The following is a 13245-nucleotide window of genomic DNA, read 5'->3' as shown; positions in this document are numbered from 1 at the left end:
GTGGCGCTTACTTGGCCACACCGGTTTATCTCCTTCCCGTAGCTTCCTCCCCGGGCCCCCGGAGCCAGGGCTGTGGAGGGTCCTGATCGTATGCCCTGTCGGTGTCCGGAAACGCCCACTGTATAGCTATTCTCTATATCTCCTGCTGAGGAGAAAATACCTGTCAATGTGAGTAGGCCATCTCTCCATCCCCTACTAAGGAGAAATCATGTGTCAGGTGGATAGCTATTCTCTATGTCTCCTACTAGGGAGAAAACACCGTCAATGTGAGTAGGCCATTCTCTCCATCCCCTACTAGGATACCTCATAAGTCAGATGGATAGCTATTCCTATGTCTCCTACTAAGGAGAAGCCCTGTCAATGTGAGTAGGCCATTCTCTCCATCCCCTACTAGGTTACCTCATAAGTCAGGTGAATAGCTATTCTCTATGTCTCCTACTAAGGAGAAAACACCTGTCAATGTGAAAAGGCCATTCTCTCTATCCCCTACTCGGGGGAAATCATATGTAAGGTGAATAGCTATTCTCTATATCTCCTACTAGGGAGAAAACACCTCTCGATGTGGGGAGGCCATTCTCTCTATCTCCTACTAAGGAGAAATCACCTATCAAAATGGAAAGGCCCTTCTCTCTCTCTCTTTCCCATCCGGAGTCCCCTCTCGAGGAGAAAATGTCCACTCCCTCTCCCTCTTTGTCTCGCTCGAACGGGGCGCGGTTGAAGCTTGTCAATAAGACGGGAGGCCGTCTTCGACAGGGGCTCCCTCGATAGAGGCTATCCACTTGGGGCGGGAGGAACCGTCCCTCTGAACACCGACCAATGGCCGGCCGACAGGGGCCCTCCCAGGTGGTTTCCTCCCCGCTTACCCTTCGCCTGCCCTGCGCTTGTGGCGCTTACTTGGCCACACCGGTTTATCTCCTTCCCGTAGCTTCCTCTCCGGGCCCCCGGAACCAGGGCTGTGGAGGATACTGATCGTATGCCCTGTCGGTGTCCGGAAGCGCCCACTGTATAGCTATTCTCTATATCTCCTATCAAAATGGAAAGGCCCTTCTCTCTCTCTCTTTCCCATCCGGAGTCCCCTCTCAAGGAGAAACTGTCCACTCCCTCTCCCTCTTTATTTCGCTCGAACGGGGCGCGGTTGAAGCTTGTCAATAAGACGGGAGGCCGTCTCCGACAGGGGCTCCCTCGATAGAGGCTAACCACGTGGGGCGGGAGGAACCGTCCGTCTGAACACCGACCAATGGCCGGCCGACAGGGGCCCTCCCAGGTGGTTTCCTCCCCGCTTACCCTTCGCCTGCCCTGCGCTTGTGGCGCTTACTTGGCCACACCGGTGTATCTCCTTCCCGTAGCTTCTCCCAGGGCCCCCGGAGCATGGGGCTGTGGAGGACCTGATCGCACGACCTGACGGTGTCCGGGACCGCCCACCGCAGGTATCTATATCTATTAATAATCCTGTATCCTGTATCTATTAATAATATCCCTCTAGTCCCCTCTAGCTCCCATATGGTATGTGTGGTCCTGGCTCTTTTCCCTCTGTATCTTAGACCGTGTGTACTTGAACCAAATCCTAATGGGCGGCGTATAGGGAGGGTTTGAGCGTCCCCACACCGCCCACATTCATTTTTTACGGCTGGTCCCGCGCCATGACAGGCGTCATAAGGGAGGGTTTGGGGCAGCCCTACTCGAGGGCTCCCCCCTTACCTCCCTATGCCCTCCTGCCAGAGCTAGATCAGTACCTCCGCCCGGTGTCGTGGGAGTAGGGGTTGGGGGGTCCTACTAGAGGGCCCCCCCCTTACCTCCTCCCACTAACCCGACGGAGGCTGCTTCGCATTGATCAGTTGGCCTTTCTCTCTGCTCAGCCACTGCTCTGCTCCTGACTGGCATCCTACGGCGAGGGGTTGGCGAGGCCCTGCTAGAGGACCCCTCCCTTACCTCCCCATACTAGCCTGCCAGAGACGGCCCGGTCGCTCTCCTACCGGCGACAACCAGGGGGGTCCGAAGAGGCCACATGTAGGCCCCCTCCTCATCCCCCCTGACGCCGCCCAGTTGGTGAGTTCGTGGACCACGCACACAAGGCTTCGTGCCTGGAGTTATTGTGGGGGCCCTGTTGGATATCCCCCCTTTACCTCCTTGCACTCACCTGCAACCACCAATCCGATACCTTTCAGTTGGCATCACACTGGTAGGGGCTGGAGGGGCCCTACTAGAGGGCCCCTCCCCTACCTCCCAGTGCTGTCCTCCCAAGACTTTCCCTACTCTCTCTTTCTTCCCTGGTTATTGCCAAGCGGGGGTTTTGGGTTTGCCCTTGCCTCCCTACCTTGGCCGCCCGAGGTATGCCTCCGGGCCCTGCTCAGCCCCATATGGAGCCCCCTAGGTATGTGCCAACTGGCCTGGTTCTGGTGACGCTTATTGTTTAAAGTGCTATCAAAGTATGGGATTGTGTGTGTAGAGTATATCTCCTGTGCATCTATAACACTAACAGTAGAAGAAATATAGATGTTATAGCTTCACTGTTAATGTGAGAAGGCCATCTCTCTATCCCCTACTAAGGGGAAGACACTGTCAGGTGGACAGGCAGCTCTCTCTATCTCCTACTAAGGAGAAAGCCCCTGTCAGGGTGAAAGGGCCATTCTCTCTCTATCCTTCTGAGGATAGCCACCTGTCAGGTGAAAGGCCATACTCTTCCACCCTACTGGGGAGCAGTCACATCACGGTGACTAGCTATCCTGTATATCTCCTACTAAGGAGAAATCACCTATCAAGGTGGAAAGGCCCTTCTCTCTCTCTCTTTCCCATCCGGAGTCCCCTCTCGAGGGAAAAATGTCCGCTCACTCTCCCTCCTTATCTTGCTCGTACGGGGCGCGGTTGAAGCTTGTCAGTAGGACGGGGCCGTTTCCGACAGGGGCTCCCTCGATAGAGGCTATCCACGTGGGGCGGGAGGAACCGTCCGTCTGAACACCGACCAATGGCCGGCCGACAGGGGCCCTCCCAGGTGGTTTCCTCCCCGCTTACCCTTCGCCTGCCCTGCGCTTGTGGCGCTTACTTGGCCACACCGGTTTATCTCCTTCCCATAGCTTCCTCCCCGGGCCCCCGGAACCAGGGCTGTGGAGGATCCTGATCGTATGCCCTGTCGGTGTCCGGAAACGCCCACTGTATAGCTATATCTCCTACTAAGGAGAAAACACCTCTCAAGGTGAGAAGGCCCTCCTCTCTATCATGTGTCAGGTGAATAGCTTCTCTATATCTCCTACTAAGGAGAAACCCTTGTCAATGTGTCTAGGCCATTCTCTTTATCTCCTACTAAGGAGGAATCATATGTCAGGTGAATAGCTACTCTCTATATCTCCTACTAAGGATGACCACCTGTCAAGGTGAAAAGGCCATTCTCTCTCTCTCTTTCTAAGGAGGAAACACTTGTCAATGTGTGTAGGCCATTCTCTCTATCCCCTACTAAGGAGACATCATATGTCAGGTGAATAGCTACTCTCTCTCTCTCCTACTAAGGAGGAAACACTTGTCAATGTGTGTAGGCCATTCTCTCTATCCCCTACTAAGGAGAAATCATATGTCAGGTGAATAGCTACTCTCTCTCTCACCTAGTAAGGAGGAAACACTTGTCAATGTGTGTAGGCCATTCTCTCTCTCTCCTACTAAGGAGGAAACACTTGTCAATGTGTGTAGGCCATTCTCTCTCTCTCCTACTAAGGAGGAAACACCTGTCAAGGTGAAAGGCTATTCTCTCTATTCCATACTTTAAGATATGCTATTGGAGCTGGAATTACCGCGGCTGCTGGCACCAGACTTGCCCTCCAATGGATCCTCGTTAAAGGATTTAAAGTGTACTCATTCCAATTACAGGGCCTCGAAAGAGTCCTGTATTGTTATTTTTCGTCACTACCTCCCCGAGTCGGGAGTGGGTAATTTGCGCGCCTGCTGCCTTCCTTGGATGTGGTAGCCGTTTCTCAGGCTCCCTCTCCGGAATCGAACCCTGATTCCCCGTTACCCGTGGTCACCATGGTAGGCGCAGAAAGTACCATCGAAAGTTGATAGGGCAGACATTCGAATGAGACGTCACCGCCACAAAGGGCGCGCGATCGGCTCGAGGTTATCTAGAGTCACCAAAGCGGCCGGGGCAACCGAGATTGGCCCGCATGGGTTTTGGGTCTGATAAATGCACGCATCCCCGGAGGTCAGCGCTCGTCTGCATGTATTAGCTCTAGAATTGCCACAGTTATCCAAGTAACGTTGGAGCGATCAACGGAACCATAACTGATTTAATGAGCCATTCGCAGTTTCACTGTACCGGCCGTGTGTACTTAGACTTGCATGGCTTAATCTTTGAGACAAGCATATGCTACTGGCAGGATCAACCAGGTAGCCACTCACAACATAGAGGTTGTACCCGAGCACACTAAGCGGAGAACAGCCAGGGACCACTCCTATCCCGTGAGGGGAGGAGGCCCTGGGTCAATCCACCGTGCGCCCAGCGGGAGGCCCTGAACTGCCGGAGCCACAGGTGCCGGGGCACCGCTTAATCAGGTATCTTGTCTTAGCTGGAGGGTTTATTCGGAACGCCATCAACGGGGATAAAAGACAGGGTTTGAGAAATACATGTGTTTCTGGCGCCGGTACGGCATGGGTGAACGTCATCCTCAGGCATCGCTACCTGGGTACTCCACTCCCCGAACCGGAACACCAATGTAGGGCCACTGAGACAGACGGGTCGGCTAGATCTCGCACGAACGGAGCGCGGCTGAAGCTTGTCATCAAGACGGGGATAACCGTCTCCGACAGGGGCTCCCCCGATAGAGGCAATTCCACATGGGGCGGGAGGAACCGTCCGTCTGAACACCGACCAATGGCCGGCCGACAGGGGCCCTCCCAGGTGGAAATAGATTGCAAATCGGTCAGAAGATGTAAAACAGGCTCGACAACAGAGGACAACCATGGATACGCAACATGTTGGAAGTTAGGGACAGACACATTCATGGGACAAGAACCATGGTCATGGAGGACCCAAACCCACAAGGTGATAGCTGGGATAGAGCACCTGTCCAAGACAGAGCTCAATATCCTCCCACCACCAAGCTGGGAAAATCGGATCAATACTTAGGACCAATCGGGCGCCGGAGGGATATGGTCCAAAGTACCCACGGTTCTGAGGGGCTTGTAACCCTCAAAAGTGTCCGTAAAGCTCTCCCTATTCGGCATGAGTAGTAATCATCAATCGGTCGTCGAAGGGATATGGACCGAACTACCATGGTTCCGAGGGACAAGCAACCCTCAGAAGTGTCCGTTTCGCATTTATTTAATCGGACTAGTAGTTTGCCACTATCCCCGAGCTTCTAGGCCATGGAAGTCGTGTTGTCAAAAACCAGGTTTCTGATTTCGCGCCGGTACCTGTCTGCCCCACACGGGCATGACTGTGTAAAGACGGGAATACGGAATTTACCGATCTTCACTGTGTTACTCACACAGTATATTTTTTTCCCCGTTCTCCCGTATGAAAATCCGGACCAGAAAAAAAACACTTTAAACTTGAATAAATCCTGATGGGGTTTTTTTTGCACGAAATGGCACATATAAACGAACATTTCCATATAATTTAAACCGTTTTTCCATAAAAATTTATAATAGAAAATCGAGTTTGAAGTTTTCGAAAAAAAGTTCCCGGAACAGAAAAAAATACTTACTATAGATGCGACATTTTATAAACAGGGGATAATTGTTACCCATCACGAGAGAGGTTATGAGCCAAAATTTGGGAACTCTAGCCCCTCAGGAAGTATTTTTAATCATTATTTGAAAATTTCAGATTTTGGTCAAAAAAGTTACAAAGTGCCAACTTTTCAGTTTGCTTCAGAGACTAAGTCCAAACGGGCACCTGGTTTTATTTTGGGTTACCAGGGACATTTTTTAAAAACTGTTTTAAATACTTTTAAAGGGTATAGGGACCTCCATACCCACCCTGACAGCACCCTACTACGGGCCCAAGACCAAATGACACACACACAAAGACATGGGTGAGTTTCAAATAAATAGTCTTTATTTATCAGTGAATCATGGGTTGATTTGTCCCTCAATTAATGTCCGCGCTCGGCTGGCGTTACGAGGCAAATTATGGAACCGGTAGTACCGTGCCTGGGTTTCCAGAGAATGACACATATGGTCAGCCACAGTCCCCCGGTCTTTAACCGAGCCTTGATTAAAGTTCAATGTAGCAATGCTTCGTCGAATTGTACCGAAGGTGACTTTACTTCCAATGCCAATTTCTTCAAATAGCTGGCCCACATACTCACAGATATTGCTGTACTGTTGACCGCAGGACGTGAAAAAGAAGAGTGTTGTGTCTGAGGTGATTCCACTCAGATGAGGCCTGATCTGATGGAATCGTTTAAGCCAAGTGTATTCCTGCACAGATAGAACAATTCTGCACTCACCGAAGCTATAGTTCGTTTTGTGGCTTGAAATAGACATCTGATAACCCCCACTTTCCGGGGTTACTTCAGTAAATTCCCTCTCACTGAATGTGGTGACTGGGGATCGTCGAGTGCCATTAAAGATGGCCAACCGGCTGGACATGAGAGCCGCAAACCTACGTCTATCAGCGCAGGTGGGTCGGACCTCCAGCCTACTGAGAACCGAAGGAATAGCTTGATTGCTTTGCTCAACAAATCGGCTTAACTCCGCAGCGCTGAGCACCTCGTCCCTGCAGCGTTTGCGGAATTTTGCCCTGTGTGTTGCCTGGCTCTGCCGTGAATCCCTGTCCATCTTTGCCAAGCAGAGTAACAACTTTCGGATTTTACTGGCTCTAGCCTGCAGACCTTCTGGCCGGAACTGAATGAGATAGTTCAAGAAACTTCGAACATCGGATCGGTACATTTTTAACGTGGATGGTGCCAAACAACGGTCTTCACATTGACCGTACCACTCAGACGCACGTCTGTAGTTATCCAGAGAACACAGTCCTTCATCGGCCTTGCCCTCTGACATATAGCGGAGGAATTTCCGTACTCGGGATAGACTGGTGCGACAATTGTCAATTCGTTTAACTGAAGGGTTTCTACCCGTAGCAAAGTGCTCATATTCAGTCAAAATTACATTTCTCCAACCTTCAATTCCGGAATCCACACCGCCGCCTTCATCGCTCTCGCTCTCCGTGGAAGTCGCCTCCGCGCAGCCTCGCTCCCTCGGTTCCGAGCGTGGTTCACCACCGATCTGGCTGGTTGACTGCACCGGCCCAGTCGCCACCGCCTGCTCACTCTCGTCCAACAGCTGCTGATCCACGCACAACTCACTTCCCACACACTGGAAATACACAGGGTTCTCCCAGGGCTCCAGCCGCGGTGCAACATCGTTGTTAGGCTGCGTACACTTCCATGATCCGGGCCGCTGTCTCTCGGCTGAAAGCCGGCAAGATTGCATAGCACACTTCCATTTAATAGTACCAGGCTTAAGTGCATGGACAGACTTGAAATGCCGGTCTATCCGCGCGATATTCAGCTTGGAACAAAGCCCACAGTCACGTCTTAGTCTGCCGCTCATAGCTTCTCTCTCTCTCCTGCCTTCCCGAGTGGGAGTGTGTGTGTGTCTCTCTTGGTGTGCTCCACCACATTAAAACCTAACCCTAACTAACACCAACCCTAACCCTAGCCATTACCCTAACCCTAACACCAACCCCATCCCTAGCCATTACCCTAATCCTAACCCCTACCCCAACCCTAGCCATTACCCTAATCCTAACACCAACCCCAGCCCTAGCCATTACCCTAATCCTAACACCAACCCCAACCCTAGCTTCATGTCCAAACCCCGGCTCAGCTGTCCTCCTAGCTGTCCCATCTCAGGGGTGCAGCTGGTAGCTCAGGTGATGGATGGACGGCCAAACACAGTACACATTGCTCACACTAGGGGCCAAACACAGCACAGCACAGCACACCTCTATCGAAAGACTTTAGGGATTCTCTCACACACAACACCTCCAGACACACAGAACACGCACGTACGCAAACACTCGCACACAGGCACACAGGCATGCAGGCACACAGGCATGCAGGCACACAGGCACACAGGCATGCAGGCACGCAGTCATGCAGGCACGCAGTCATGCAGGCACGCAGGCATGCAGGCACGCAGGCATGCAGGCACGCAGGCATGCAGGCACACAGTCATGCAGGCACGCAGGCATGCAGGCACGCAGGCATGCAGGCACACACACATTAAAATGTGACATTCTAGCTTTGCATTTTGTTTATTTTTTCTTCCGTCTTTGTCAGTGCTCTCCGAGCCCTGTCTTTCTGTCTGTCTTTCACACACACCTGTGATGCCCCAGGGCTAGTCCATCGTCCCCAACACACACACACACACACACACACACACACACACACACACACACACACACACACACACACACACACACACACACACACACACACACACACACACACACACACACACACACAAACACACTCAAACACACACACACACACACACACACACACACGTGCAAACACTTACACATGCACGCAAACACACACAGCACTCTCTTTCTTGTGTCTACATGGTGAAAGTGCAGAACATTGACTTTTGAAGTGTCTATCCAAAATGCCTTTCTCACAATATGCTCTAATAGAACTCTAGAACGTCCTGTCTGACTGATGTGTCCTGTAGAGACCATATGCAGCTTTTTGGTTCAGGAACGGTTACCTTTTTAAATATGTATCGGTTCTAGATATACACACTGATTTCCATGACTGTCTCAGTCCATGATAAAACATAGATACCTGCAGTACTTACCATGCTACCAACACCAGCGTGTGATCATCAGCACCTGGGACTGCAGGAGATGTGTGTGGGTGTGGGTACCAGGAGGAGTGCCCACTACCCAGAGTGCCGTGCGGCAGCAGTGCTCGCCCAGCCCGCTCAGCTTTGGCACCTCAGCTGCCGGCCAGGCCTGCTGATGAAGAGTAGGTGCGTGTGTGTGTTTGTGATGAAGAGAAGCTGTGAGGGGAGTGTTAGTAGCTGATAATGAATGTATCTTGTTGTCACCACAGATGACTTGCTCAGGGCCTTCCATTGGAGGAGTCTGCCTGCTGCAGAGCTCCACCACACTCCGCCACCCCCTCCACCCTCCTCCACCACCCCAGGGCTTGGCACCTCTGGCAGGGACAGGAAGGTATTTGTACCATGCTCCCTTCAATCACCACCCAACGCCCAGATCCCGCTGTTCACTGCAAATGATAATATTTTGCCTGATGACTGATTTAGATTCTCCTTTTCTGCAGTGTGTTTTCTTTTTAGCTCTCTCGTGGATAATAACATTCTTGTAGCAACAAACAAAACTTTCACTGTGAAAATGAAGCTAATTTGAACCCCATAATTCAACATGGCAAATAAACATACAAAAATAAAAAAACAGGACATCAATGCTTGTGCAAGGTGTAATTAAGCCAGTTGATAGGATGATCCACTTTCAGGGACAAGCTGATATAATTTACAAAGTCAGCCTGATCATATTGTTTAGGCCATTTCTGAAGGGTTCAATGGAAGAGACCAGGAGTCTGAATAGCAGAGTACTGACATTACAAAATATTAATTGGCTGAAGTCTCAGATTGGGTCCAAATGACAGTGTACCATAGTGTTCCCCAGTGTTCTGTAGTGTTCCCAGGGTTCCATAATGTCCCCCCAGTGTTCTGTAGTGTTCCCAGTGTTCCGTAGTGTTCCCAGTGTTCTGTAGTGTTCCCAGTGTTCCAGAATGTTCCCCAGTATTCCGTAGTGTTCCCAGTGTTTCATAATGTTACCCAGTGTTCTGTAGTGTTCCCGGTGTTCCATAATGTTCCCCAGTGTTCCGTAGTGCTCACAGTGTTCTGTAGTGTTCCCAGGGTTCCATAATGTCCCCCAGTGTTCCGTAGGGTTCCCAGTGTTCCATAGTGTTTCCAGTGTTCCATAATGTTCCCAGTGTTCCGTAGTGTTCCCAGGTGTCCATAATGTTCCATAATGTTCCCCAGTGTTCGTTAGTGTTCCCCAGTGTTCTTTAGTGTTCCCCAGTGTTCCGTAATGTTCCCCAGTGTTCTGTAGTGTTCCTAGTGTTCTGTAGTGTTCCCAGTGTTCCCAATGTTCTGTAGCGTTCCCAGTGTTCCATAATGTTCCCCAGTGTTCCGTAGTGCTCACAGTGTTCTGTAGTGTTCCCAGTGTTCCATAATGTCCCCCAGTGTTCTGTAGTGTTCCCAGTGTTCCGTAGTGTTCCCAGTGTTCTGTAGTGTTCCCAGTGTTCCAGAATGTTCCCCAGTATTCCGTAGTGTTCCCAGTGTTTCATAATGTTACCCAGTGTTCTGTAGTGTTCCCAGTGTTCTGTAGTGTTGCCAGTGTTCCGTAGTGTTCCCAGTATTCCATAGTGTTTCCAGTGTTCCATAATGTTCCCAGTGTTCCGTAGTGTTCCCAGGTGTCCATAATGTTCCATAATGTTCCCCAGTGTTCGTTAGTGTTCCCCAGTGTTCTTTAGTGTTCCCCAGTGTTCCGTAATGTTCCCCAGTGTTCTGTAGTGTTCCTAGTGTTCTGTAGTGTTCCCAGTGTTCCCAATGTTCTGTAGCGTTCCCAGTGTTCCATAATGTTCCCCAGTGTTCCGTAGTGCTCACAGTGTTCTGTAGTGTTCCCAGTGTTCCATAATGTCCCCCAGTGTTCTGTAGTGTTCCCAGTGTTCCGTAGTGTTCCCAGTGTTCTGTAGTGTTCCCAGTGTTCCAGAATGTTCCCCAGTATTCCGTAGTGTTCCCAGTGTTTCATAATGTTACCCAGTGTTCTGTAGTGTTCCCAGTGTTCTGTAGTGTTGCCAGTGTTCCGTAGTGTTCCCAGTATTCCATAGTGTTTCCAGTGTTCCATAATGTTCCCAGTGTTCCGTAGTGTTCCCAGGTGTCCATAATGTTCCATAATGTTCCCCAGTGTTCGTTAGTGTTCCCCAGTGTTCTTTAGTGTTCCCCAGTGTTCCGTAATGTTCCCCAGTGTTCTGTAGTGTTCCTAGTGTTCTGTAGTGTTCCCAGTGTTCCCAATGTTCTGTAGCGTTCCCAGTGTTCCATAATGTTCCCCAGTGTTCCGTAGTGCTCACAGTGTTCTGTAGTGTTCCCAGTGTTCCATAATGTCCCCCAGTGTTCTGTAGTGTTCCCAGTGTTCCGTAGTGTTCCCAGTGTTCTGTAGTGTTCCCAGTGTTCCAGAATGTTCCCCAGTATTCCGTAGTGTTCCCAGGTGTCCATAATGTTCCATAATGTTCCCCAGTGTTCGTTAGTGTTCCCCAGTGTTCTTTAGTGTTCCCCAGTGTTCCGTAGTGTTCCCAGGTGTCCATAATGTTCCATAATGTTCCCCAGTGTTCGTTAGTGTTCCCCAGTGTTCTTTAGTGTTCCCCAGTGTTCCGTAATGTTCCCCAGTGTTCTGTAGTGTTCCTAGTGTTCTGTAGTGTTCCCAGTGTTCCCAATGTTCTGTAGCGTTCCCAGTGTTCCATAATGTTCCCCAGTGTTCCGTAGTGCTCACAGTGTTCTGTAGTGTTCCCAGTGTTCCATAATGTTACCCAGTGTTCTGTAGTGTTGCCAGTGTTCCGTAGTGTTCCCAGTATTCCATAGTGTTTCCAGTGTTCCATAATGTTCCCAGTGTTCCGTAGTGTTCCCAGGTGTCCATAATGTTCCATAATGTTCCCCAGTGTTCGTTAGTGTTCCCCAGTGTTCTTTAGTGTTCCCCAGTGTTCCGTAATGTTCCCCAGTGTTCTGTAGTGTTCCTAGTGTTCTGTAGTGTTCCCAGTGTTCCGTAGTGTTCCCAGTGTTCTGAAGTGTCCCCAGTGTTCCATAATGTTCCCAATGTTCCGTAGTGTTCCCAGGTGTCCATAGTGTTCCCAGTGTTCCGTAGTGTTCCCAGTGTTCCGTAGTGTTCCCAGTGTTCCGTAACGTTCCCCAGTGTTCCGTAGTGCCCCCAGTTTTCCATAGTGCTCCGTAGTTTTCCCAGTGTTCTGTAGTGTTCCCAGTGTTCCATAACGTTCCCCAGTGTTTTGTAGTTTTCCTAGATTTCCTTAATGTTCCCCAGCGTTCCGTAGTTTTCCCAGCGTTCCATAGTTTTCCCAGCGTTCCGTAGTTTTCCCAGTGTTCCTTAGTGTTCCCAGTGTTCCGTAGTGTTCCCAGTGTTCCGTAACGTTCCCCAGTGTTCCGTAGTGCCCCCAGTTTTCCATAGTGCTCCGTAGTTTTCCCAGTGTTCTGTAGTGTTCCCAGTGTTCCATAACGTTCCCCAGTGTTTTGTAATTTTCCTAGATTTCCTTAATGTTCCCCAGCGTTCCGTAGTTTTCCCAGTGTTCCGTAGTGTTCCCAGTGTTCCGTAGTGTTCCCAGTGTTCCGTAGTGTTCCCAGTGTTCCGTAGTGTTCCCAGTGTTCCATAATGTTCCCCAGTGTCCCGTTGTGTTCCCAGTTTTCCATACTGTTCCTCGTGTTCCTTAGTGTTCCACAGTGTTCCGTAGTGTTCCCAGTGTTCCATAATGTTCCACAGTGTTCCGTGGTGTTCCCAGTTTTCGTAGTGTTCCTAGTGTTTTGTAGTGTTCCCAGTGTTCCATAATGTTCTCCAGTGTTTTGTAGTGTTCCCAGTGTTCCATACTGTTCCCCAGTGTAGTGTAGTTTTCCTAGTGTTCCTTAATGTTCCCCAGTGTTCCATGGTGTTCCCAGTGTTCTGTAGTGTTCCCAGTGTTCCGTAGTGTTCCCAGTGTTCTGTAATGTTCCCAGTGTTCAGTAGTGTTCCTCGTGTTCCTTAGTGTTCCACAGTGTTCCGTGGTGTTCCCAGTTTTCGTAGTGTTCCTAGTGTTTTGTAGTGTTCCCAGTGTTCCATAATGTTCTCCAGTGTTCTGTAGTGTTCTCCAGTGTTCCGTAGTGTTCCCAGTGTCCCAGGAGTGTTCCCAGTGTTCCATAATGTTACCCAGTGTTATGCAGTGTTCCTAGTGTTCCGTAGTGTTCCCAGTGTTCTGTAGTGTTCCCAGTGTTCCGTAGTGTACCCAGTTTTCCGTAGTGTTCCCAGTGTTCTGTAATGTTCCCAGATCTTTGTGGGCTATACTCGGCCTTGTCTCAGGATGGTAAGTTGTTGGTTGAAGATATCCCTCTAGTGGTGTAGGGGCTGTGCTTTGGCAAAGTGGGTGGGGTTATATCCTGCCTGTTTGGCCCTGTCCGGGGTTATCATCGGATGGGTCCACAGTGTCTCCTGACCCCTCCTGTCTCAACCTCCAGTATTTATGC

At 50.3% G+C, this 13245-nt stretch overlaps 1 protein-coding gene across 1 annotated transcript in view; it reads right to left on the bottom strand.

Moving 5' to 3' along the window:
- The window catches only part of LOC106604206 (uncharacterized), an 18182-nt gene extending 10760 nt beyond the window's left edge, over positions 1–7422 (bottom strand). Inside the window, exon 1 of the mRNA XM_045719393.1 lies at positions 7110–7422. Within this exon, the coding sequence (XP_045575349.1) occupies positions 7110–7422 (313 nt within the window). The remainder of the gene's footprint in view (positions 1–7109) is intronic.
- Between the last annotated feature and the right edge of the window lie 5823 nt (positions 7423–13245).

Source organism: Salmo salar, chromosome ssa05 (genome assembly GCF_905237065.1).
Source record: "Salmo salar chromosome ssa05, Ssal_v3.1, whole genome shotgun sequence".
NCBI classification, from domain to species: Eukaryota; Metazoa; Chordata; class Actinopteri; order Salmoniformes; family Salmonidae; genus Salmo; species Salmo salar.
The sequence above is the reverse complement of the archived record's forward strand: the minus strand, read 5'-3'. Positions and strand labels throughout refer to the sequence as shown.